Source organism: Myiozetetes cayanensis, unplaced genomic scaffold (assembly GCF_022539395.1).
Source record: "Myiozetetes cayanensis isolate MyiCay16 unplaced genomic scaffold, myiCay2020 scf9, whole genome shotgun sequence".
Classification (NCBI taxonomy): domain Eukaryota; kingdom Metazoa; phylum Chordata; class Aves; order Passeriformes; family Tyrannidae; genus Myiozetetes; species Myiozetetes cayanensis.
Genome location: NW_026088185.1, coordinates 6,294,191 through 6,321,369, shown reverse-complemented (window position 1 = coordinate 6,321,369; position 27,179 = coordinate 6,294,191). Strand labels below are relative to the sequence as shown.

The following is a 27,179-nucleotide window of genomic DNA, read 5'->3' as shown; positions in this document are numbered from 1 at the left end:
CACCAGGCAGAGCTGAGGCAGGTCCTAATTAACCTGGAGCTGCAGGGGTGCTGCTCATGGCTCCTGCCGGTGTTCAAGCTGTGTCTTGACTTGCTCATTGATTCCTGCCCCTTTTGGGGCAGGATCAGCACTGGCTTTGCGTGGTGCACCTTTCCCCATGTTAGCTTCTGGCTGTCTCCATAAGTTTCAACTGTGGAAGCTGCATCCCTGTGCCCATCTGTGCTCTGTAGCTCTTGTTCTGCAGTCCTTGGAGCTCCCAGTCCTGCTTTAATTGTGTAGAGCTGTTCTTCTGGGCTAAATTAACAGGCACATGGGGGGGACAATTTTGGCCCTGTAGGAGTTCAGTGGGAAAAACTGAGCCTCAGACTCAGGCCAAGGCAGCAGGGCCAGAGGGGATTTAATGGGACTTCCTGCAAAACACAGCTACACACTTTAGGAGGGTTCTTCAATTTACCTGACTAATGTTTTCTCTAATGTTTTCTCCAGCCCTGTTTTTTTAATTCATGGTAATATCATCAATCCCATAATTTATGACCTCATCCCATTCTCTATTAAGACATGAGTGACAAAGAGGGTAACACTTCAGTTTATTTTGCTGTGTTTTATTGACCAGTTGAAAAGAAGCAAAACATGCAGGGGACAGAATTCCCACAACATAAAATTTTGCTGACAATATGCAACCTTTAGCTATTTCTGGAGAGCTGGAAAGCAGGACTTTTTTGTTTTGTTTTATAGTTATTTTCACTGTTTTTCACATAAATACACACTTTGTCATGGAAAAAGACTGTCTTGGGTCTGTTTGTGTCCATTTAACCCATGTCACAAGCACACATCAGCATCACAACACACACATAGGGAGAAGAATGATTTCTGTGGGCAAGAGGCAGCTTGATACAATGGGTCAGATAAAAATCCTTCAAATAGAACATGGAGAGTTCTTCCTGCATGGATTAACCACTGCAAGGGACCAAAATCCCAGTGTTAGGCAGCATCAAATCCCACTGAAGCCATAAGCCATGGCAAGGAGCACACTGAGTGAGACTCAGAGTGAAGAATACATGTTACTGAACCTTGTGAAATGCTTCTGACTCCTGGATTAATGTTGGAAAGTCAGGCCTAATATTATGGTTTGGGGAAAGGATGTTAATTCTTCACATCCTGTATTTTTGTTCAGTTCTGATGTTTCTTTGCCAAGGTCCTTTACTGGCCCACTGATTGGAATTTTACTGCATCATCAGCATCATCCCACCTGGAAAGAGGGCGGCTCTTTCCTTCAGAGACATTTTAGGCTGAAGAGATCCTCTTGTAAGCCTCCTGGGAAGCCCCTGAGTGCTGAATTCCATGGGGTTCCTTGTCTTCCCAAGAAGCAGGGATAACTGCAAGTCCGGTGTTTGATGTCTGCTCTCCAGCTCTGTTGCAGACATCCAGTGTGACAGCTGGAGCAGATCCTACCCTAGCACAGCAGAAACAAGCCAGAGCTATAGCAGGGAGTGGATTAAACCTTCCCAGTTTAACCCACAAAGAAGTTTGCACATTATTAATCAAAGCAGATGACATTGCTGACTGGGCCAGGCTTGGCTTAACACGGGGCCAGGTCAGAAGCTGTGCCTGGCCCTGCTGGTGCGGCTGGTGTAAGCAGCACTAGATTGATTCCTTCCAGTCCTTTCCCACCTTCTGAGTTCACCTTTTCCCTGCCATCAGTATTTATGTTCTCTTCCTAAAGCCTCATTGCTACTTGCTTTGTAGCTGATCACACCATTTCACTTGGAATAATTAGTGGTTTGGGTGTTTTTTTCTGAGATAGATGAGACTTTGGTGGTTTGAGGTTTGGTTTCATCGTTTGTTTGTTTACTTTTTAATTCAGAGAATGAAGCTCTAATTCATTTACTTCAGAAAACTGACAGCTGTGACTGAAAGTTGCATGAAAGTTGAAAACTAGAAGGCAGACATTGAGAATATATGGAGTGTTTTTATACACCTGTCATTTTCAAGCCACTTTTACAGTTCCCAAGCCTAATTTGACAGTTTTGGGTGTTTGGGGTAGGCAGTACTACACAAACAATATCCACTTCCAACACTGTGCATTCACAAGCCTCTCGTTGCTGGCACCGTGAAAGCACTGCTATTTCTCCAACAAAGAATACCATGGAATACTATTCATATCAGTCTGATGCTCCAGTCTGAACTGTGTCATGCAATGCACTGATTTCTTTTATTTCCACCTGGTAGCTGCCATCCTGCAGCCCTGCTGAGCTTGCTTTACCGTTTCCCCCTGATTTTCACTCGTGCTCACATTAGCACTGAGTCATCTTTGCAATCCTTGCCTTTCCCCTGTGTTCTCTTCTCTTCAATGTGACCAATATGTGTTTGCACAGGATTTTGATGAGCTTCTGCCCTCACTAAGGAAAGGCCAACTTCTCTTTGGAAGTTCCCCCCATCAGTTCTGACATTCCCTGCATCCCTGCTACTGCTTAGCATTAATTTCTATCACTTCCCCCGATTTTCCTGGAAGAAATTCTGATTGGGCAATGAGTGCTGGGCTATCCATCGTTTCATGCCAGGCACGAGGCACACGGTGCTTCTCAGCCTGTAAGGCACAGATCCTTCTTAATCAACCCAAGTGTGCCCCGGGTAAAAGAGCTAAAGACCTGATTTCCATGGCCATCCCCTTGGGATCGCGTCTGACACTATGGAAGTGAGGCAGAGCCATTGACAGTGCCATGGAACAGTGCAGCACAGCTGATTAAACCCCTGCAAAGCTCCGATGGCTTCACAAAAGCCCTGTCAGTCAACCTGCGTTTCATTTCAGGTCTGATTTTCATTTATTTACAGGGCCGCCCATTATGTGGCGAGTGTTTGCTAAACGCTGGAGAATAATGGTGCTGTCTCACCTAGCTGACAGCACAAGAGCCGACAAAGGGCAGGAGTGCAGTAAAAGTGGTAATTTATGTATGAGTCATGTTTCCCAGCCAGCTGTGCTGATAAAAAATGGCTATTTTTATGGGAAGGCTGGAAAAGAACAACAAGAAAATTACCTTTGTGAAAGAAAGAAAAAAAGAAACAAAAACAAACCCAAACACCTAAATATTTGGAGCAGCAGTTAAAGATGACTTATTGCCACCAGCACAGGGAAGGGAGTCCTGGAGAGGCATTTAGGATTCTCAGATGCAGGCCTGTGCAGGGAAAGGTGTTTCTGGCACAGACACCTGCACCTAAGACAGTCTGGAGACAGCAGCCGAAGGTCTTGCCTTTGGCACAGGAAAACCTGATAAGGAAGCAGGAAAACAGAAGATACTGAGTGTGGGAGGTGAGGACTGGTAAGCCAGGCTGGAGTTATGAACTGAGAGCACTTGGTGAGGCAGGGCAGGAAGACTTTGGAGGTGCTTTTTTGGCAAATTGCCAGGTGGTCCCATATCCACCTGATGCACAGAATTGTGCAGGAAGATTTGTGTTTTCACCCAGCAGTGTGACTTGGGGTCTGACTTTGCTCCACTTGGAGGCAATAACAGGCTCCTATTGATTCAGGGGAGCCATAGGAATCAAAGGAAACTTGCTGTGGCAACTGGCTAATTCAGTAAAAGCATTGATTTCTGGGGCTGGACAATTAAAGAGCATGAATGCTGTGTAGCTGATTTCTGTCTCTGAATTAATGTAACAAATGATCATTGATTCAAGTGAGAGGAAACTGCACACCAACGGAAAGGACCTTCCATATTAAAAATCCACCAGCCCGTGTAGGCTGGTCTTGAATGCAGATCGATGTGGCTCCCATTCTGCACCTGTGCTGGTTAGAGGGACTTAGGAGTTAGCTGACTGGGTTCTCCTCACCTCACAGACCAACAGAGGTAAAGACAGGCACACAGGGACAGGGAACAGCCTGGAAAAGGGATGCAGGAGCCCATGGTGTTCCAGATAGGTAATGGGAGCACCACATGGCATCACTTCAGATGGGGGCTGTGGTTTCTCCCTGGGTTTGAGACAGAACCACAAAATGCTTTGGGTTGAAAGGGATCTTAAAGCTATCTTGTTTCAGCCCCTGCCATGGGCAGGGACACCTTCCACTAGACCAGGCTGCTCTAAGCCCTGTCCAACCTGGCCTTGGACACTTCCAGGGATGAGGCAGCCACAGCTTCTCTGGGCAACCTGTGCCAGGGCCTCACCACCTCACAAGGAAGAATTTTTGCCTAATATCCAATTTAAACCTAATTTCTTTCAGTGTGTGAAGCCATTCCCCTTTGTCCTGTCGCTCCAGGACCTTGTAAATAGTGTTTCTTCATCCTTCCTGTCGGCCCCTTCAGGTACTGGGGGGCTGCAATTAGGTCACTGCAGAGCTTCTCTTCTCCAGGCTCAACAGTCCCAATTCTCTCAACCTCTCCTTATGGCAGAGGTGCTCCATCCATCTGATCAACTCGGTGGCCTCCTCTGGACTCGCTCCAATGAGCTTTACATTCTTCCTGTGCTGAGGATCCCAGGGCTGAAGCAGCACTGGGGGTGGGGTCTCACCAGATGGGAGCAGACAGCTGCCTCTGCCTCACAGTGGGGAAGGTTCTTTGAGCCCCACATCAAAGCCATAGCAGAGGAACTTCCCAAAGCACTCACTGTAGCTGAGGCCCTGAGATTTCCAGGGCTGCTGAGTAGTTGCAAACTTTGGTTACAGCTTCATGCTTTGGAGCTCTGCCTCAGGAGCCAGTGTTCAGTGCAGTATGATGACTCCTTTCCTAGGCAGTGGTTTGCCACTGTCCACTTGGCTTTAGAGGGTTTGAGGTGAAGGGGTGAATCTTGAACTCACTGCACCACAGCAGCCCCAGCAGATCAGACTGGGGGGGTCCCAGCCGCTGACAGAGGAGCCACCAAGGGTGACCAGCCTTGCAGCGGGGAACACATCCTGGTGTTCCCGACTCCTGATCTGCAGGCTGGCTGTGTGTGTGCTGCCAGCAGAGGTGGGTGCCACGGTTTGGGGCGGTGCTGGCACAGAGGCTGCCGCTGTGCCCTGCTGGGGACAGTCACATGGGTGCAGCGGCAGGACAGGCTGTGACATTTTAGCAGCTCCTGCTGTTTGCATCACTGCGGGAGTCAGGGCCCTGACCCAGGAGTGTTTCACATTGATCCATGGGCTCTGACGTAGAGCAGGCTCACCTGGATAACATCCCATCCCAACACACACTGACCTGCCAGACATACCACCTCCTGTCATCACCCCTCTGCTTCTGCGCTCGATGCCTTTTATTTTCCTTTTCTAGTGGCCTGTGCCTGCGATAGAGATGTTCTGAGAGTGCCCAGAAGACACAGTGCAGCTCCTGCCCTTCATCACAGGAACAGGACTGAAGAGGTGTGATAAGAGTGTGGAGCATTAATGGAGTGGGATGCTCAGTGCCAGAGGGGAGGAGGGATACTTTGATCAGTCACCAGGATAAAAGCTGAGCTGCTTTACAACACAGCCTGCTGGAAAGTAGTTGTTAGAAAAACGTGTCTATTAAAAGGTCAGGTGTGGTCCTGTGTTCTGGGCTGACACTTGCACAAGCTGGTAAATTATACATAATGAACACCTTATTAGGTTAATTTTGTCCATTTGGGGTCGTCATGAACAGCCTATTAGAAAATAACAGGTTTCTCAGTGGCTGCCAAATGCTGGTTGTTACTATTTCTGCAAATAGTACTGAATCTGTAACTTGTTTGAGAGCAGTTTATTGCAGCATTTGGTGATCAAATTTGGAGCATTAACTGCACAGGTAAGTACTCAGTGTGCTTCTCTTCACTGACCATGGGAGCATAACTCTTAGAATGAGATTTCTCACGTGCAACAGGCAGAGGGACAACCACAAGTTCATTTTCACTGCCCCAAACCACTCAAAACTTTTGGTGGCTGTTCTGATGTCCATGTCTTTCTTGAGTTTATGGTTTCCAGCATTTCTTTTCAGTTGTGAGAGCTGACAATGAATCTTCTGCTTCAAGTAAAGATGGTACTCTCACTCATACCCCAGATCCCAGCACCAGGGAGAGAAATGAAATATCTGAGGGGATAAACCTGGAAATGTTCTTTCAGAATACAACCGGGATTTGCTCCCAGTAAACTGCTGGGGCTCCTGCTGGAAGTGGGGAGTGCCTGCTGGAAAGCTCTGTGAAAGGCACCAGACTTGTTTAAAAATTTAGAGACACATTTACATACTTAGAACTTTTTCCCCAGTAATAAGGTAGCTCCACTTTTGTAACTGCTGGGAGCTGTCACAGAAGTTTTTTTGTTTCCCAGCAAAAAGTACCAGAGGCAATAGTGGCACATTCGAGAGAGCTTTGATAGAGAATATTCAAAAGCATGATTTCTGCTTCCTCTCCAAATCCTGGCTCCCAGAAACTTTCCTTGACCTCTTCCAGATATGAAATAGCCCTGCATGGGCTTTGGTGCTCTTCTTCAGAAGATTCTTCCATGTCCTCCCACGTGCATCTTGCCAAACAGGCAGATGAAGCGTTGCCAAGCAATGCTTTCTTCTGTGCCTGGATCTGGATTATTAATAAGGTGGTCGGGCTGAATGAAAGTATTTCAGGTCTTGTCAAAGCAGCACAAGCTTGATGCTGCTTTTATTAGATTTGCCACTGCCCCTCCCTCCTCCAGATCATCTCTTTCATGTGCCTGAGCACTGAGGTGACAGCCTGCTTCATTCGAGGCTGCTACAGCATGGGAAACAGCAAAGAGAAAACTCAGAGAATGAAAAAGAGCGAGGAGAAAAAAAGAGCTGATTGCAGTTTCAAGTTCAATTTCCACGACCTTCTAAGCAGGCATTGCAGGATAAGCACATTAAATTCATGTATTACTCAACAACCAGGGCTATTTAGCAATAAAGACCTCTGGCACTGGAAGAGACTCAAACCAGATCTTTGCAGGTGGCAGTAAAACACGAGGAGTGTCGTGCAGAAGATCCCTGGGTCGCCCAGCCTGCTAAGGCAAGAGGCTGGAGCCTGACTTGTGCAATCACTGCAAGGGATGTTGTGCTGTGACACACTCACTGTCACAGTGAACTGCCTGGGAGATCAGAAAAGAAAAAAATTAAATGTAGTCCTACAAATGCAGTTCTGTTTTCTGACAGTAAATTAAAGTGTGCAACACACATACACAGAACGTGAGGGCTTTTGAAAATGGACCCAAGCTGCTTTGGGAGTTGGGTTTAGAGCTATTGATTGTTGTCTGTGGAAAAAAGTAACTGCAAGTGATGCTGGTTGTTCATCCTCTGAGCAACTTGGTCTAGGGGAAGGTGCCCCTGCTCAGGGCAGGGGATTGAAAACAGGTGATCTCTAAGTTCCTTTCCAGTCCAGGACATTCCATGATTCTATGATTTTATGAAAATTAGGAAAAAAAGTCTCAAAGGCAATGCATGCTACAGAGACTTTTCTTGAAGTTCCCAGCTTCCAGTCCAGGAAACAGGCAGTGTGGGGTTTTCACATTTTCTCCTGTAAAAATGAGATGTTTGACTCCACAGCTTTCAGAGATTTGAATAATGAAATAGCTTTATCCAGTGTTTTATTCAGGTTTGACTGCTGTGGAGCTTTGCACTACACCCACAGCATACCAAGGGCCTTCCTGCCATCCAGGAGAGGCCTCTGCTCCTGCAGCCTGGTGCCCCAATCCTGCAGGGATGCTGTCACAGCCTTTCCTTCCTGTTTGTGGGTAGCTGTTCCACTTGACAGTTGTTTATGGAGTTAAGTATGTGTATAAATTATTGTACACGTGGGGCTTAGGGTTATGTCAGGGCTATAAATTTTAAGATGGTTTCTTCTGGAGATTTTGCAGGCAGGTTTGGGTTTGCCCTGCTCATACTCCAAGGAAACCTGAGCTGTGGAAATGTGTCCCTGGTTAGCTGACATACCACGCCCTCACCGTGGCTGCATCAGCATTATTCCTGCTGCTGAAACCACCTGTGCTCTCCCACCAGTGTGTGTGTGTGTGTGTGTGTGTATGTGTGTGTGTGTGAATTATTCCACCTTCTTACATGCACCTGAGATTTTTTTTTTCCAAAATCTACCTCCCTTCCCAAACCCATTGTTTAACAAATGCTAGATAAGGATGTTTTAAATGTTCCATGAAATTTGAGAGGACTTCACAGTCACAAAACATCCGTTTGGAACACTTGTAGGAGATTGTATCCAAGTGGCATTAATATACAGGAGTGGGCGAGTCTCTGTAAATACCAGTGGCTTAGGAACCCAGTGTTTTACATTAATGGAGCCCCACGGCTCTTGCTGCCCCAAAATGATGAACTCTTGGGCAACCTTTGTTGAAAATTGTCCCGCAGCACAGAACTGCTGCCAGTGTTTTATTCCATTGCTAGCCTAACCTTTTGCCAAATTAATCTGTGCCTAACTCTCTTCATGCATATGCAGGAGATAAATTGTTGATCCTACAATAGCTGGAGTAGTCAAGTCAAGCCAGTGTTTAGGTATCATGGAGTCCCCAGTATTGCTCTTCTTGGGAGGAGAGGAGAAATTTTCCTGATGGGAGACAACTGATCTGCTGTTTGATGATTTCTGCTGTTACATGTTATTTGTGCACTCCAGGTTTCTTCACACAAGTCAAACAGCCTGCACTGGTGAGAAGGTTAATGCCTTGCTGTGTCATCTGACTGACACTGGATGTTATCTCCACATTTATCCTCTGGTTTAACTTCTAGGCAGAAGCTGTAACCCGATAAATACACAGTCCCATTTGCCCTCAGGAGTCCTTCCTGCTGTCTCAGAGTTATCAGGATGGCACAAACTGAGGCTTGTTCACCCATTTCTAGTGAGATATACACACATATATATATATATCATAGTCTGTCTTGAAGCTAGTTTTGGAAAACAAGGCATCATCCTTCCAAGGGATTACATGGATTAATGTCTATGGAGTGTACTCTCCCATGGCATTTTTTCCTCAGATATCTGATGCTACTTCTGCTTTCTTGGAGGCAATGAATGTTGCTTCCAACGCATCATCAAATATCTCATTATTAAATAATTAGGGAAGGTTTTTTATAAACATTTTGACTGTAAAGAGCCTCAGTTACAATTCTTACTACTACCTTCTGGCAGTGGAGAGGAAGACACTGATGAGTCCTCCTTTGATGTCTGTTGAAACAAGCTGAGAAAAAGGGCAGACCTTTGGACTCTAAATAATGATACTATCCATAAATAATAAAGCTCTTCGGGGCCCTTTGTAGACAGACTGTAACTTCCTGCCCAAAGGTATTAATCTTCACGCACAGGCACAGTGTCTGTGCTGTGCTCCCCTCCCACCACTGCTCCAGCTGCGTTTCCCAGCTACAAATGTCTCACAAAATGTATTTCCGATGTGGCAGTTGAAATGGCATCCAAAAGGACACACACCCAAGGCTTTGGGGGGGATGTTATAATTTAAAAGTTTTTTCAGGCAGAAATTTTCTTCAGGCAAGGGAAAAAAAAAAAACAAGAAGTAGCAAATGAGGTCACTTGTTGGAGATTTCGAGACATCCAGACTGGAGGTGAGGAGAATTCTGTCCAGTTGTGCAACTCTGTACCTGCAAAACTGAGCAAGACATTTGAGATGTGTTGGACTTCAGACCAAGGAGCCCAGAATAAAGTCACCAAACAGTCTTGCTAAGAGTCGGGGGCTCTTCCAGGCCTGCCAGAATCCAGAGGTCCTGGAGTTGTGGCTCTAGAAAACTTGCTGTTCAGCTTTACAGTGCCCATGTAGTAGGACCTGTACAGACAAGTCCTGTCTGACCTGCTGAGAAGGTCCTGTGTGGTGGATCACTATATGGCCACTGAGCATGGTTTGGTTTGGCTGTCATTGATATCTGATGCATATCTGTGGCTATCCAGGAGGTGCTGGACTTGCTCTGCAAGTCCAGTCCAACAGTACTTGTGATTAATTTCCCCTCTTTCTCTGTTTCATACTCAAGGCAACTTCCATGTGATGACAAAGTCACAATATCAACTCTAGACTTTATATTGCTCTAATTCTGTTTGAAAAATGGAAGGATAAGTCCAGCAGTGACAACTCTCTGAGGTGTGAATCTAGAGTGGGGTCTGCCTGTTTGGTCACCCAGGGATGGGCATTTCCCAGCTGAAGAGCTCAGTGTGTATCAGACACCTCCCGGGGTCAGGGCACACCATATGGAAGCACCACCGAGGGTGTGCAGGTGGCAGGAGCTGGGTAATTGCACACTCCACGTGTGCAGTGAGGCCCAGGTGGATGCAGCACATCTCACACCTCCTGCCAGGGAGCCTTTCCCCAGCACGTGTCCCATGCCTGCTCCCCAGCTCCCCAAGGATCACCCTGTGTGCCTCATGCTCAGGCTCACACAGGTTTGGAAATGCAGCCCATAAACTGAGGACAAGCCTTATCATCAGCCTTTCCCCTGGGCACTGCACTGCCTCAGCTCCGGGAATCAGCTCAGGGGCCTTCCTGAAGGACCGGGCTTGTTTCTTCTGGGAATGGTGCCTGGTGCTGGTCACTGGGGAAAGGAGGGGTGAGCACTCTCTCCCAGCTCATTGCTGACCCACCCTCCCTCACCCATCCAATAAAGATTGCCCATCTCCATTGTGTGAGTCACAGAATCAAACCCTCTTTTGCGACATCTTTTATCAATGACCTGAAGAGGGGGAAGAGTCCTTTAACCTTTCCTTTGCTATAAATGAAGGAGCTTTCAGAATGACTCTGTAGGCAAGCAAGCCCTTCTCTGCTCCTGTCTGTGCTGCTCCACCACCATGGTGCTTGCAGGAGATTATTACAACACCTATTTTTCTCTCCAGCAAGCAGGTTCCCAGCTCGAGGAGGCTGACAGGCCTTGTGCAACTTGTCATTACTCACCAGCACTCCCTATGCTCTTTTAGATCTCAGGGTGTGGTTTTAATTAGCTGATTCTGTAATAACACCCCGGTGACTTGGTGATGGATAGTCACCCTAGAAACCTATTAAATAGGAGTGTGGTGGCTCCGCATCCTTAGCCTGTGCTCTCAGATTGCTATTTGCTTCTAGAAATGGGGTCTGTGGGTTTGCTTGTCCACCCTTCCCCATAGCACCACCTGTTAGTAGATGAATCCCACAGAAATTATCAGACCTATAGATATTTCACTGAAATATGCAACCAGGTAGAAGGGAAAGAATATGATAAGTGCCCAGCCTGAGAACCTGCTGCTTGTTTAGGTAACAGAAAATCCACATGGGAAGGAGTGTGTATGAATGCACCCCAGCTATGGGGGGTAAAACACTGCTCCTAACGCAGTTACTAACTATGAACAACGTAGATCACAAGTAGGTGTTTTATTATCCCACGATAACCTTAGTTTATTTTTTTTCCTGTTGCTACTTCTGAGTTCTTTTATCTCACCAGCTTAGTGATGTTTTCCATTTCTTTAGGCTTCTGTGGGCCTCAGTGTGTGTCAGTCAAGTCCATGGTCTGTGCTGAAGCTGCTGGGGCTTTGAAATGCTCTGCTCTTGAGCTTTGTGCTTGGCCAAGGGCTTTGGAGCTAAACCAAGCTTTTCTTGGTTGTCTTTATAACACTGAGCAGGTTTTTGGTCTAATTGGTTGTCTTTTGAGTAGATTAATAAAATTAAGTGGAACCCTCTGTACAAGTAGAACTCCTGCTTTATCTGTGGTGCAACTTTTTTAAGGAAGAAGCAAGATGAGTGTTCTTTTTCAATACTGGTGATCACTGCTCTGTTCATACTGGCCTCATGTTCTGTGGTGTCTCCCAGGATACACCTTCTTGCTGTTATTTCTTTCTTCTTTTTCACGTCACCCTGCTGTGAAGCCAAGCTTGCACTGATTATGGAACATAGGAGAAAACCTTTACTGAATTCACGTAACTATGGCTTTAACTTCCTATCATGTGCAAATACATTCAATTTCTCAGTTAATACAATTTTAATCTTTCAGTAAACGTGTGTTTCCATTGCATACAGAACAGCCCACTCGTGATACGGCTCTTGCCACAAGTGCACCCTGCCTCTGTTGTTTCCTTATCCTCACAGTCTGTCCTTAGGCCTCTTAATTTGGAAAAGGGTTTGTTGGAGTTTTGGGGCAACTTTGCTGATTTGGAAAGCACAGTTGTCCCCAGCCTTGGAAATACCCATTGTTCTTCCAGAAATCAAATTGATTTTTCACAATGACCTTGCTTTGATCTTGTTATCAGTCTTGCCATAAATAGTGTGATCCCTAATTAGTCCATCTGTCAGCTCTCCAGGTTCACTGGTGGGACATGAGCGTTGCCACGCGGGTTAGAAACCAGCTGAGTGCACAAAGAATGATAAATGAGAAATGTCAGGATTTGCACCCTTGGAGCTGTCTCATCTCTTGTTGCAAGCCTTGGCATTTGATCTGGACTCAACACTGTTAATAATCTCAAGGAAGGGTTAAAGGCCATGCTATTCACTGTGTGATCTGCTTGCTTTTACAAAGCCAGGCTCTTCAGCAAAGCTTGTATGGGCACAGGGACACGGACGGAATGCCCACTTGCCAGCCTTGGGATTCAGTGGGTTTGTGTAGATTGAAAGTTGGGCCCTGGCCCTGAGAATAAGGCTTTTGAGAAAGGATTTTAATTATGGAGGCACTACACTGTCTGAGCACAACAGACCCCACGTTAGTGGCTTCAGTTAACTGAAGAACTCTGGGTTGCTGTGCTTATTTGATGAGCAAGGAAGGGGTGGAATAGAGGGAGTGTGTGGGTCTACTAGTGAAGCTCTGATGTAGCAGGGGGAGACTAACCTGGGTTTGGTGGTGGCTGCCAGGATCTGGCAGTAGCAGCTGCCTTTCCCATTTTGTGCCCACAACTCTTTTCTGACTACATTGTAATCCTTGTAATCCTCCTTGTATCACAGGAGTTTGTAATCAATGTAAAGGGGGATTGTGAAGCCTGCAAGGTAGGTGTGTGGGGGGGAGCCTCTTAAAGCCCTCACTGCTGGGTGTGGTGGGAAGTGACTCATGGACCTGTAGGTTTGCTAGGATCACGTGTAGCTGAAGGTGACCTTCGGAGCAAGGCAGGAGAGTAAAGGGCTGGCTGATAACAGAGGCACTATGGCTTTAGAACCAAAAGTTGCATTTCCTTGCCCTTCCCTAAATCTGCTCCTGCAGAAGGTTTTTGACATCTGAGAATCCTGCCCCAAATGTTTCAGCCTGTGGTGCCTCTAAATTCATTTGTAAGAAGCTCAGACATTTCAATTTTGGTGCTTCACTGCTCTGATATCAGAGTATCCCAAAACTCCTCTTGGTTTGGGGGCTTATTCCTGGAAATAAGGCTGCTCTGTAGAAATAAGGAGTTAATATCCAAGGGCTTTGAGCCAAAAATCAGTGCTCCTTGAACTCTTTGGAGTGGGCCCTGCATGACAAAATCCTTGTATTGCTGACAGTGATGGATCACTGAAGGGAAAACTGCTTCCAGGACGGGCTGTTGTGTAAATGCATTTTAATTGGAGGAGGGGGGGGGATGGGGGGAACACCAATAAATTGTGGAAATGTGTTTGGTGGCAGAGTGACGCTGTGGTGATGCCACAACAGCAGTGACTAAAAATATTGCTGCCCATTTTAGTTTTTCTGAGGGTTCTGATTTTTTTCTTGTTCACCCCAGAGCCATGTCTTCAAGTGCCACATACACCTGTTTTTTGAACACTTCCAGGGATAATGACTCCACCACTTCCCTGTTCCGATGCTTGGTTGTTCCAACCCTTTCTGTGAAAGGGTTCTCCGATTTCTCGGGAGCCCCTGGTGGTCTAGTGGTAAGGGCGCCGCGCTATCACCGCGGAGACCCGGGTTCGATTCCCGGTCAGGGCCACTCCCGGGCAGGTGGGGCTCGTTAGCCCTTAAAGGCAACCCACCTACGTCCTAAGGACCTCGCTGCCACCGTCCAAGCTCGCTTGGCCCCGGCAGATGAACCTTAGGATTAAAGGGTGGGCTCAGTTCCGCGCACACTGTGTCTCACCTAAAAAATCCAATGCGCAGGCTGGAAGGTGTAAAGACCTTCCCCGGATCTTCTCTGATTTCTACGCATTCTAGTTGTGGACCATCCTAAAGTTGGCTTGGTTTGATGGTCTGTCCTTGTGTAGGGGGCTATGCCATGAAAATGGGTCGTACCAATGGCGTGAAGGCTTTTCTTGCGGAGTTCTGGTAGAAATGGTGACAACTGATATTCTGCAGGGCCTTCCTTGCATGTGACGCTGGCAAAGTGCCACCTAACAGGATGTGCAAGTGTGCACTTACCTTTGAGCACGTAGGTCTTCTCTGCCGTGGTCTGTGAGTGTCCTGCAGCTTGCAGAGCAGTGTGGGGCTGCAGGCTGCTTGCTCAGCAGTGCTTGGCCTGGCTTGGGTTGTGAATGAGGGATCACAGCTACAGCTGATGCACAGGCATCTCTGCAATCCCTAAGGAGAGTGTGTTAAACATTTGGTCAATATTGGCTTACACAAGCCATGAGGAAAGCCCATCTTGCACAGCCTGGACTTGCTCCTGAGCTCAGTTCAGTAAGTAAAGATGCTGCAAGCTCTGCAAGGGGAAAGTACCCCGTTCCGAGCCCTGCCTCGTGATGAGTCACTGCGTTACCCCATTGCTCCCCTGCGCATCTCCCTGGGTTCCTTCTGCCCTACCTGTGCTTCTCTGGCCTGGCAATTCATCTGGCTGTGCTCGCTCCTGATGTGATCTCTCCTCCCCCAGGCCCCTGGGGGCACCCAGCTACGTTTGCCTGCCCGCCTTGGAAGCCTCTGCTGAGTGTTAGTTGTAGCATTGAGTCATTGCAAGATTAGGGTTGTGTTTTGTTTTTTTTTACTGGTAGCTGGCTGAAGAGGTTTTTTTTGTTCTTGTCTGGTGTTTCAAGGGGGTAAATATTTTGCCCTCTCATGTTTGCTCCAGCTCCCCTTGTGTTTTAAAGCCCAGCCAGGAGCGTTAATGAGCCAACAGTTGTTTGCATTTTATGGTGCTATTGGCTTTGTGCTGTGTGGACCTGTTGTTTTGGCCAAGCAACTAGTGAAAAATTAACTATAAAGGTTGGCCATTTCTTGTCATTGTCCCAGTGTGTTAGGGCTGGAGAGAGCCCCCCATATCCCTGGCTGACCCTGTGCTGCAGCTCCTTCATAGCAGTTTCCTCTGTTGCTGGATCCCTCCCTTGCTGCTGCCTGTGGCATTCACAGCTGCCAGCCCTGACATGTCAGGACCCATAAGGATGTGTCCTGCAAGCAGATCATTCACTCAGAGGGACTTAATCCTCTTCTCTTACCAATTTTGTCTTGCATCACTTCCCTAAGTTTTCACTTATAGAGGTAACTGTGGCAATACTTGGGAAGCAAGAGTGCATTCGTTGTAACCAAAGTAAAAACTCCTCTCCTTCAAAGAGCGTCCCAAGCAAAGGCCTCAGATATTGGGAGTTCTTGGTGCATGGGGAAGTTCTTTCTGCCCTGGAAGGTGCAGCCCCTGCAGGGTGCTGTGAGCTGTAGTCACTGCTGCAGCACAGGGGATGGCTCTAAGGACCTGCATTGCATGAAGTCACAGCTCCCCTGAAAGTTTCCCCAGCTTTGTGGCCACAGAAACAGATGCTGCTCTTCTTCTCAGTGATCTGAACCACCAGTGTGCCCTTCAGCCCAAAAGAGCCCTAGTTCTCCAACCAGAGGAATAAACCAACTGAGGACTTTTTAGGAGACGAAGGAATTTGGCCTTTCCTTTCTCTCCCCTCTGGCTGTATGTACATTGGCACACTGGGACATCTGTCTGCTCTGGTCACTTTGTCCACAACCTCCTGTGCCATCTGCAGGAATTATTCAGTAAAGGAATTAAAAAGCAAAAAGGTACAATGGCTTAATAAAGTTCTCATCTTGTGTTCTGGAACCGGAACACTGCGGTGTTTGGGGAGTTGAATGCAGGTGTTCTGAGAGCCAACCAACATTGAGTTATTCTGATTTTACAGTGGTGAACTCGAACAAATTATCCTTTGGGTACTTCCCAAGGGGAATGTTTGTTGACTCAGTTCACAAAGGAAGTAAGGATGTGCATTTGCTCGGGAAAATTATTATCCAAATCATAGTGTTTTTTGAAACAGTTGTTTGACTGAATATGAAAAAGAAGCAATCAGACACTTGCCTTAAAAGACCTTGGCAAGGCAGTGAATGGTGAAATTATAAATTTCTTCTCTCTTACTCCCTTAGAGAAGAATTATCTATATTTGGATTTCTTTTTTCAGCCCCAGAGAGGAAGTGAATCAAGTTTGCAAGTGGATTGGACCAAATGCAGTGAATCTGGCTGTGCCTCTGACATGGAGCTGAACTAGAACAATGTCCCAAGGAACAGTGCTTGTTCTTGATCCACAGACCCAAACCAGATCCCTCTCTCTCTCTCCTGAGGACATTTGATAGGGAAAAAAAAAAAAGGGGAATGTAAGCTGTGAGGTAAGACATTTATGTTTCTTCCCATTGCTATCAAACCTATACCAGAGAAGCCTTTTAGGTTAATTTTAGCTCCAGCTTCACTCCCACCGTTGGAATGTCTGATCTATTTAGACTGAAGGTGTGTGGGGCAGGGACTGCTCCGGATCTGTTGCTATTCCCAGCTTTGAAGTACTTCCTCACCAATCTGGAGAAGCTGTTTCTCTTCACTGAGTATCACATCTCTCTCTTCCCCTCTCTCTCTTTTCCTCTCACTCAGTGTTTTTAGCAACCCTTAGATCAAAACTCCTCTGCTGCCACCTCTACGTCTGTCCCTGGGTGGAGTTTGGCAAGGACTCGTTCAAGATGTTTTTCATTAAATTAGTTTGTGGTTGGAAGAAATACCATGTACAAGAATAGTCTTTCATCTTTTATGGATTATGCTGAGAGCAGTGATGTCTTCCATGGCTTGCCAAGGTGCTCTGAGGAGGATCTCAATGTTACCAAGAAGGATACTTGAGTGTATGTGCTCCTCTCTGAGGGGGACCACAGCCCTTCTGGGTGACAGAGCCCATCAGACAAGTCTGGATTTAGGATCTGTGCTATTCCTTGGTGCAATGAACTGTCCCCTGTGCTGTCATTGCTTCCCCATGCACCTGCCTTTTCTCTTTCATCTCTGCCTGTTGTTCTTAGATATCGCTAGCTTAGAAAATACAATGATCGGTTCAATAACAAGTGTTCAAGCTGTACTAGTGCTTGAAATCTTTGTGGGGTGTGATCCATTCCCAGTGGATTGGGTATTCTACCTGGAATTCAGTCAGTGAGAGCCCCAGCACTGATCTCCTGGAGGAAAGGGAACATGCAGGAAGCTGAGCAATTAGATCAGTCCCTGAGATTTTAATTTATATACATTTTCCAGCACTTTCATTTAATTTCCTTGGATGGCTAGATTTAATTAAAAAAAACAACAAACAAACCAGAAAACATCCAAAACCCAAACAACTAATTCCAAATCAGCAATGCCAGGAAGATACATAGTGTGGATTCTTTCTTCCCAGGCATTCCCTGAGAAGCTGGGGAAGTCGGACTGGCCTGGCAAACAGCCGAACTCTGCCGCTGCTGACACCTCTCCAGCGGGAGCGGTGTGTGGGCAGACAGGTGGTTTCATCACAGGGAGGAGGAGGCATGCATCACCTTTTGTTCAAGCAGAAGCATCTTTTTGGAATGCTGTCCATTTTATTGGTGAGGGCAGGAGCAGGGAGCATCCAGGAGAGGCCAGCTGTTGTAATTCCCACAAGTGGAGGCAGGTGCTGCGCCCGCCCGCTGCCGCCAGAGGAAGAACCTGTTCAATTTGCTGGGAGCTATTGCTGGGAGGACGAGAGCTACGCTCACTGGGACTGCAGCAGCCACCAGTGCATGGAGTAGCTGCTCCAGAGCTATGCTGTGGGGAAGGGGCAGAGGCTTGGATATTGGACACTGGCTGCCCCTTTGGGTTAGAGCCTCTACTTTTGCCTCCTAAGCCTGGGAGGAAGAATACACAGCCGCTCGCTCGTGGTTGGCCCAGCCCAGGATGGCTGCGCTCTCTCAGCACCTGAGGATCCTGCTCTGGAAGAACTGGCTGAGTGTCAAGAGGCAGCCGGTGAGTGTGGGAACAGAGGAGCGGGAAGCTGGGAATGGTGGGAGCTGATAAGCAAGGGGGACACTGCAGGAGGAAGGTCATGGTGATAGAGGCACAGGGAAGGAAGGAGATGGCATGGAAGTGAAGGTGGGCCTTTTTAAGCCAAAGTAATTGGGTCTTGCATTGGAGCTCGTGCATGAGGGCTCAGAAGTCCAGACGGAGTACCGTGGATACCACTCTTGTTCCCTCTGTGCAAACAAAACCATGCACCAACTCACAGGCAGGCCTGAGTTCAGCTGCAGTTCTGTACCTGCTCCCCTGGAGCAGACCCCATGGTTGGTGTACAGCCTCCAAGGAGCCCCTGGGATTTGGGAGTTGTGGGAGCTGCCCTTACACAGACTCATTTGTAAAGGATGGACAAAGATGATGAGAGATGCAGGTAGGACAGATTTCCAGTGCAGTCCAGTGTGCTGCAAATCAAACACCCCAATGGTCCTTCTTCCCAAAAGACAAACCATTGCCACCAATGTCCAGAGAGCAATCTGACCTGCAGCAGCATCAGGAAGGTGAATGTTCTTTTGGTTGTCCTTGTGTGGCCAGGCAAAGGCTGCCCAGTAGTTTTGTCCCAGTCTGGTCTCGGTGCAGGTGCACATTAACTACAGCACCCTGAGGTTCTGGGCCTGTACCACAGCCTGTCCTCTTGCTAGTAATCCAAACAGGGTGGGTTTTAAACTTGCCTTGGTGGAATGGAAGCCTTGGCAGGTGCAGAAAATGCTGACAGAAGAGAAGTGGCCGTGGAGGGTGTGATATGAGGATAGAGTGAAGGGCCCAGTATCACCATGTGCTTCTGCAAGGTCAGTTCTTGCCTACCACGTTCTCCCTCTCAGTTTTGGAGCCTGATTTGGAGAGGTGCTGAGTTCCTCTGGCTCCTGTGGATGTGCTGCATACCTGAGTATTCTTTGCTGCTGCAAAATATACCTTTTCTGAGATGCAGAAGAATCCCAATAAATTACTTCTAATTTCTCAAGAGAAATTGTAACAGCCTCCTTTAAAGCAGAAGGTTTGGGTCTCTTTGAGCTCTTGTGTACTCAGACTAAATGCCAACCTAAGCCTTACCTGTGCTTTGACCAGTCTCACTGTAATTCTGGTTTCCTGTGGAGTTGAAATATCAACTCTGTAGAATAGAAATGTCAATTAAAATAAAAATCTGGCCACTACAGACTATTTTATGGCAGCCATTCCCTGCAACTCTCCTTCATTTCCCTCTCTTGTTCCAAATTAGGGAGCTTGCTCAGACTGCAGATGGTGTGAGGAGGTAAAGCCAGATCTCTGCTCCCAAGCCCATCCTGGTTTCTGTCCTCCTCCTTGCGTGTTTTCTACCTGTGTAATCTGCCTTCCCTTACAGACCAGGCTCTTGCAGAGCTTTTTTGAGAAGGGAGGGAGGGAGGGAGGGAGGGAAGCGTTCTGTTGTGCTTCTCAATTTCTGATAAGGAGTGAAGGTGGTTCCTGCTGCTGAGGTGGTGTTGGCTGCCCTCTCCGGGAATGACTGGAATGCCATGGGATGGTGTGACACCAGGCAGCCCCATCCCGGCCCTGCAGACTCCAGTGCTCTCCTGCTCTGTTCATCAGCCTCTCCAGGCCTGGCAAACATATTCTACTTCTACCTTTTGCTCCACGCTGTCTTTCTATGTGCCTGCACCCAGAGATACTAATCTAAGGTCTGAGCGATTAAATCAACTTTTAGCAGTGAAATAATCCACCAACCAAGGGATTATGCAGTGACATCACAGTTCTTAATGTCACAAGAGGCAAACTGAGATTGTTTATGGTTCCGTTCGAGTCAACGTGTTCCACCTGCAAGCTGTTTGGCCAGGGTGGTTGTCTTTGGCTAGAAATGCCTGGGACAGTGGGAATGCTGTGATGTTGCAACTGATGTGCCCAGCTGCTATTAAATCCAATTAAATCAAAGGCCAGAGATACTGAGGGAAGAGCTGTGTGGAAAGTGGGGAGTATAAGCACCATTATAGCTCCAAATGGGGAGGTACCACAGTTTCCCTGAGTAGAAACTATCAGTATTCACTCATTGTCCCAAGAATGTGACAGATGTCTGGCCCTTCCTTCAGGCAGCTTCTGACTAATATCAGTTTCTGTGCTGTTACCCCATAATTTTCCTTTAGCCTGTGTGGTTCTAAACGAGGAGGCTGCGTTAATGATACTGTTTGCACAGGAATTAATCACAGTTAAACTGCGTGTTTGGGAACTGATTATAGGGAAAGCATCTGATAGAAAAAATTATAAAAAGATGGTGGTTTCAGTGATGGATCCTGTTACAAGTTGGCAGGGTATATATAAAAGGCAGGAACTGTCTGTAAAAGCTAAAATACTGCTGAATGCTGGAATTATAGGAGTGCCCTCTGTGAAGGGATGTGTGGGGAGGGGCCTTGTGATTTGATGTCTGTCACTTGCCTATTTTGGGGCATGAATTTGCTCCTGCTTTCAAGCCTGTGTCACCTCATCAGGGCTGATAGGGATGGAGATGCTGTAAAAACAACCATCTTCAAGCTGAATTGCTCTCCAGGATTTGTTTGTATGTCTGTTTGGTTTTATGTTCCAGTAAGTGTTACAGGAAATGAAAACATGGTTATGGGCTTGGAATTACTTTGGAAAAACAGTTGTGGGTAATGTGTGCTGATCTGAAAAAAAAAAAGAGTAGCACAACAATGAAAAATAGGATTATTTTGAAGAAAGACATCTTTGCAGTTACAAAAATTGGCATGAAGATGGCACAGCAATTTTGCAGCACAGAATAGCTTGAGCTTAGCTACTGATGGATGGAAAGCTCTAATCTAGTAAGCACGGGAGCAAGGTAGCCAGCTAGTGCAGAAGCTGTTGATTATTTGAATAATTTCATTTTCCTGGCTCACTAAACTCCAAGGCTTGCAGTTATAAGATTTTGGGCCCCCTACCTCGATTGGTTTACTACAGTAGATGATTACCAGACTGTATTTTCTTAATTCTTATCCATTGAAACAGTCAAGCCTCATGTTAAACACAAGAGTTCTATAGATGTTCATGTGTTTTTCTACATATTAGGCCAATTCTACATAATTTCTCCTCCATCCTATGTTAGATATATGGAATACATTCTTCCCTGTGAGGGTGGGGAGGCCCTGGCACAGGTTGCCCAGAGAAGCTGTGGCTGCCCCATCCCTGGAAGTGTTCAAGGCCAGGTTGGACAGTGCTTGGAGCAGCCTGGGATAGTGGAAGGTGTCCCTGGCCATGGCAGGGGGGTGGAATGAGCTGAGCTTTAAGGTCCCTTCCAGCCCAAACCATTCCATGATTCATCTCAGCTCATCTCTGTGGGCTGCTACAGTCTGGAGATAGAAAGGTGCCAGGGATTTGCGTTGCTGGGGTCAGAAGCTCACATGAGGGATCTTGGTGATTGGTGTTCAAATGTGACTTCTGTGGCTGACTGGTTGCACAGCTCCATAAACCCTTTCCTTCACCCTGCTTGGGCTCCACATCTTGTCAATGATCAAATCCTTTCAGTAGCTCAACCATGAGGCTCAACTATTTGTGAAGAACACTGAAATTTTTGGGGGAAGAAATGTTGCAGACTTGTCAAACACTCAAATTCTGGGGTCTAACTAAATCAAAGTCCTATTTACCCATTATTTGAGCAGCCTCTTTCACTGAAAGTGAAACCAACCTTTCACACCTCAGGTCTTTTATCTCACCATCGGTGTGTCCAAAAGTCCTGTGATTCCCAGCATGCCTTTACTATTCCATGGCAGTGTCTCCAAGCTGGATAAACACTGTCCCCCATAATTATCAGCCAAACTGAAAGACAGGAAGCCTTGTGTTGTTTTCAGCCTTGTTATTTGCTCTCAAAATCTGAGGTAGTTTTTCTTCCTGCATAGATAATGCTTGGGCTTTAATTGTATGCATACTGAGACAGGTGTGATTTACAATGCACCTATAACTCATTTAGGGCACTACTTGTACATTCCAGACAGGCTCTGGGACACATCAGCACGACAAACGTAACCCATATATTTTCATTGCTGTTTTATAGGTATGGTCGTTTGTTTTAATTTCCTGGCCTGTGGTTGTTTTCATAATCTTGGCCATTATCCGTCTCAAATTCCCTCCAGAACCACAGCAAAACTGTAAGTAACTGGTTTGTTTTTATGTCTGTGGGGTTTAGTTCTCATTTCAGTGACTGATGTGTTCATTTGATGTGTTTTGTTACTTTTACAAATTTGGTTCCTTATAGTTTCCAGTGGAGATTTCCTGGGATGCAGAATGCTGTAAATAAAATATGTGTTTCCTCTGAGGTTGTTTCTGCTCATGTTTTTTTTCAAATTAGCTTTACAATTAGAAAACAACTCTAAAGAACTGTCTCATGGAGATTTACTCGGATACTGCTGTTGTAGACAGCAATATAAACTTAGAGGAGAAACTGAGGGAGAAGAGGGCACTAAACTGAGGGAGGGTAGAGGCTTCAAGTGTGATTATGGAGGTGGGGTAACAAAAGTGAGATGGGTCAACACGAAATGTTTTACTTTGTGTGTGCTCCAGGCAAAATGTGCATATTTAAGCATCTTGCCGCAAAGCTCAGCTGAAGAGTGGTAGCTGGTGTTGTACGTGAGCCCTTTCTGATAACAATAGCAGCTCTTTGGGTGGGTGAAGAGTTGTTTGGGGTCAAATGGGTGAAGTGTTTGCACAAGCTGGTTCTCACTTACAGCTTTGCTTCCTGGGTCAGGAGAACCTGTGCACATCTCAGGGCAGGGATACCCTGGAATCTGCTCTGAAACACTTCCACTGGTTAGCCTCATTGCCGTCAGAACCGGTGTGTCCCAGCCCAGGGTGTGTTTGTTCATGAAGTCATAAAGTAAAGCAGGGCAAGGAGTTTGTCCAGTTGGAAGCCTTTTTTGCTTTCCACCGTGTTAATTTGGAGTTGGATCAAATCACGGAGTCACAGAATGGATTGGGTTGGAAGGGAGCCTTAGTTGCCCAGCACAGGCTCTCGAAAATCACTGTAGTAAAAGATTTGTGACACCACCATGAATGACCCACATCAGGGCATCATCAACTGCACAAGAGCACAGCATGGGCAATGTTGGGCTTCTGTGTTTGGGGCACAGAGGAGAGGAGGCAGAGCCTGGCAGCAGAGAGGATGAGAAGTTGTCTTCCAAGGTTTACAGCTCTCAGATGGGTAAGATGTGCTCCTACGTCATGTGTGCACATGGGAAACGTTTGACCTGATCAGTGATAGGTGTCATTCTCTGCTTAAGAAGTCTGAGTGTTGTGTGAGAAAAGGCCACATTGTGACAAATGTTAGGGTAGCCCTTGTCCCAGAGAACTTGCAGCCTAATCTGGCTGCAGGTTTGTGTCCCTCCTTTTGTAGACAGGGATGGAGAGCCAGAGCAAGAGACTTTCTAAAGGTATCATAGGAATTCTGTAATGGAGAAGGATATTCTCGATGTGTTAGAGTAATTTTTTTAACCCCAAGCCCATCTGCTGTCAGCAAAGGACTCTTTAGACCTGTTACATATTTCAGGTTCTCCCAAATTCCCTTGAACCAGTTGGAGAGGGCACGATGGGACACGTTGTGCTTTGTGAAAACCCCAGATCCTGCCAAGTGTGGAGATGGCAGTCCTCCCACACTGCTCCAAGTTGTACTTCCTGTCCCTCATAAATCTGATAAGAAGGGTGTCAAGAGAGCCAGATGGATGGGGAAATATTTATTCTTTTATTTGATGTGGTTATTAGTTTGAATGTCTATTATTTGGAGTATTTTTGCTCTGTGTGGTCACATCTCTGCATTAATGGATTAGCAGGAATAATCTTAGCAATAGCAAATAGCTCCATCAGTTGTGTTTTGCAGAGAAGGGAAGGACTAGGCAGCATCTTTGGATTAGTTCCTTTTCCTCTGTAGATTAATTTTATTTTGGTACAAGCCTCATTAAGTATGTGAGTAGGTGTCTGTCTCTCTCAGAAGTGGATGATAGGAACTCTCTCTTGCAAGAGGGTTTTATGCTGGAAAATAATGGTTTTGGTGTATTCTTGTGATCCAGATGTTCAGAGATCATCTAAGAATCCCAAGGGGATAGAGGAGAATGTTACCAGAACATCAAACAGCCAGTTTCCATTGCTTTTCTAGTTAAATAAGAATAGTTGCTTGACAATTACTCTCTCTTCTTTTTTGTCAGCTGGAAAAAATGTATCAACTTTTTGCTTGAAAAGCAAAAGATAAATCACTTGGGAACTTCCTTTTCTGATAGAAAAGAAAGACAGGCGGGGGTGGACACATCTAGGAAAACTATTACAGGAGAGGGGTTTGTTTGTTTTCAACAGGAATAAAATCCACCTTCTGCTGAGTTCTAGTGCCTGCTTGAAGACAGAATCGTTAAGTAGTGACAAAAACTGTTTCTAGTTCTGCTGTCAAGGGATTATTGCAGGTAGACAAAAGCCAGGAAGCACAGAATCAACAGCAAAGAGGTAGAATAAGGTACCCAGATGCTGAGGTTTGGAGCCTTAGGGATAATCCCCCGGGAAATCTCAGTCTGTAACCTTATCTCAGGTGTTCTCACAGAAATATCATGAAACCTTTTTTTTTTTTTCAATTAAAACAATTCAAATTCGAGACAATAAGTTATTCTGAAGGACATCTAAGACACATTCATTAGATGGAGGTAGAGAAATTACCTGGCAAATATCAGTAAGAATTAACAAGTGGCAAGAGCTTCCTGCTTGTGTTGAATTATAATGTGTAGCACCTACTGCCATGGGAGCTTGTGCCAGGCTGAGCTTCAGACATGCCAAATAAATGTCACTAGGGAACAGGATGCTCATGGGCTAACTAAGAACTGAGGAAAACAAGGAGCTGAAAGCTATCCAATATATCATTTTCTTCTCAACTAAAGCATCTTGTATCTAGGAGGTAAAAAAAAAAAAAAAAAAAACCAAAAAAACCAAGAGAGATCTCTCTTCTTTATTCTGGGCGTCTGTTTGATGATGTGTTTCCAGGTCAGCAGAGATTGTTGTCAGGAGAAATGAAAAATATATTTCACTCTCTGTGCTTACCCAGCTCCTGTGATGTTCTGAGAGTCTAACCAAACAAAATCCCCATCCAACTTACTATACACATCACAGTTGTGGCTTTTGACCTTTTCATTTCAGCCTTTGTCTTTGCTAGAAGGTGTTGGAATGTGTTTTGTGGCACAGGTGTGGGATAGGAAGGACTGTATTGGAAGCCTGCAGCTGAAAGCCAGTGAACTCTGACGGTATTGTCCAGACTTTTGTGCCTGTATCGCTTGTTTTCTAGAGCAGGGACAGAAGTTCCTTTCCATCTACGGGTTTTTGCAAGGTATGGGAATTGTGTGTGAGATACAATCTATCCCTCGGGGCTCAACCCACTCAGTCTGCAGAGGAGCCCAATTACGCTCCTGCTTTAACGAGCCTGTCACACCCGTCACACCCTCCCCTCCCGCTTTCTTCCTTTTCTGCTGGCCTGCTCTCCCCTCCCGTCAGTTCAACCTCATCAGTATTCCTTGTGGAAGCTCTGCTGGGTGTGGTTAGTCCCGTATTCACCCAGAAACCCTGCTCTTCCCCGGGGAAGGTCTGGGAGAAACCTTGCTCTCCCGTGCTGCGAAAGCCGTGCCTCGTTCACGGGTATTTTTCCTTCTTCATGGAAAGGAGCTGTGCTCTTGGGTCTGGTCTGAAATCCACCAAATTCTGCCAGGGAATTCATTGCCCAAACTCTTCTCAGTGAGGCACATCTTGCCCTTCACCTCTGCCCAGAATTTCCACCCAGTTTTCCCCACCTTTGTGGAGGTGCCTGCAGGGTGTATTGCAGTCACTCGGTTTTGTCATAGACTCAGGAGCAGAGTCCTCCACGAGGGTGCTCTTTGCAGCCAGTGTTCTGGGGGAGTATCATGATAATTGGTCACTGGTCTGTTGGCCAGTGCCAGCAGAGCTGTTAGGTCTAGTTTAGAGACAGAGCTGTGTGGCACAACACTATGTAGGAGCAGATACTCACACTCTGCTCTCATTCCTGGCTCCAGTACTCCAGAAGGAAGGCCCGGGATAGGGGAGTCTTTGAGCTACATCCTGTTCAGTCTTATTGTGGTCAGTAGGTAGGATTTGAACAGAGCCAGAATTGTCTGGAAAAATCTGTATGAGCAACTGAGCAGTGATCTGAGATGCCTTGGGAAGGAGGCTATTGTTTGTATGTGCACACGCACGTTTCCTGGGACTTCTGTGCTGAACGCTGTTGCCAGGTTAGAGTTAAGTGAGGCGTGACTTACCCTGGTCAGGGCGGTGTCGGAAAAAGCAGGAGGATGCTCTGTGTTCCTTATAGGGGTACAGGCAGGGTTTCCCCTCTCCCATATGACTGAGAAAGCAGGCAGGGCAGCTGCATGTGATGGGTCTCTTCTGGCAAGCACAGGGCAGGCAGTGCCTGTCACCCCTGTCCTTGTCACCCACGTGTATCTCTGCCCCTCTGGCTGTTGCAGCAATGTGCTGGTAGATGAGTTCAGGGGGCTCCTGCCCTGTGAGTAAATAAGGACGTAAACCACTTTTAGTTCTGACAGTTCCCTGCCTCAATCCCAGTCAAATGCAGAAACCCTTACACTAGTTTTCTTCCATGGTTAACAGAGAAAGACCCTGAGCTGGGTTAGTTCTCAGTGTGAGTGATCACTGTGGCTGCCAGGACATGTGTGAGGGCGGGTGACATGGAGCAAGCTGGGCCACAGCACTGCCCTTCCTCTGAGATCCCATCCTGGAGCTGAGAAAGCTCGGAAAATATGCTGCGCTTTATAAAGGAGTTTGCCTCATAGTTGGAGGGACCTGAACTCATGTCTTTTCCCAGTAGGGTGGAAAAATTAGTAGGTTCCCATGCTAATTACAGGGAGTTGGGATAGTGGCTTAGCTACTGGGGTCACTCCATTCATTTGGACAAGTCATGGGTGTTTATGCAAGGCATAACCCACCCCAAGAGTTCAGCCTGCTCTGTACACAGACAAGCACACACCAGACTTCCAGCTCTCCTTCACCAGTTGGCTGGGCTAGAGCCTCCCCACTCCCTGTTTTCATTACATTGCTTCATTTTCCTCCCCTGCTTTTCTATCAGTTTTCTCCCCTTTTCTAGACACTCACACATCAGGTTTTTGTCTGTGCTCATCTGCAGTGATTCGCAAAACAGTCCCATC

At 46.6% G+C, this 27,179-nt stretch overlaps 1 protein-coding gene across 1 annotated transcript in view; it reads left to right on the top strand.

Moving 5' to 3' along the window:
- The first annotated feature begins 17,916 nt into the window (after window positions 1-17,916).
- The window catches only part of ABCA12 (ATP binding cassette subfamily A member 12), an 82,633-nt gene continuing 73,370 nt past the window's right edge, over window positions 17,917-27,179 (top strand). Inside the window, exon 1 of the mRNA XM_050339867.1 lies at window positions 17,917-18,022. Within this exon, the coding sequence (XP_050195824.1) occupies window positions 17,917-18,022 (106 nt within the window). The remainder of the gene's footprint in view (window positions 18,023-27,179) is intronic.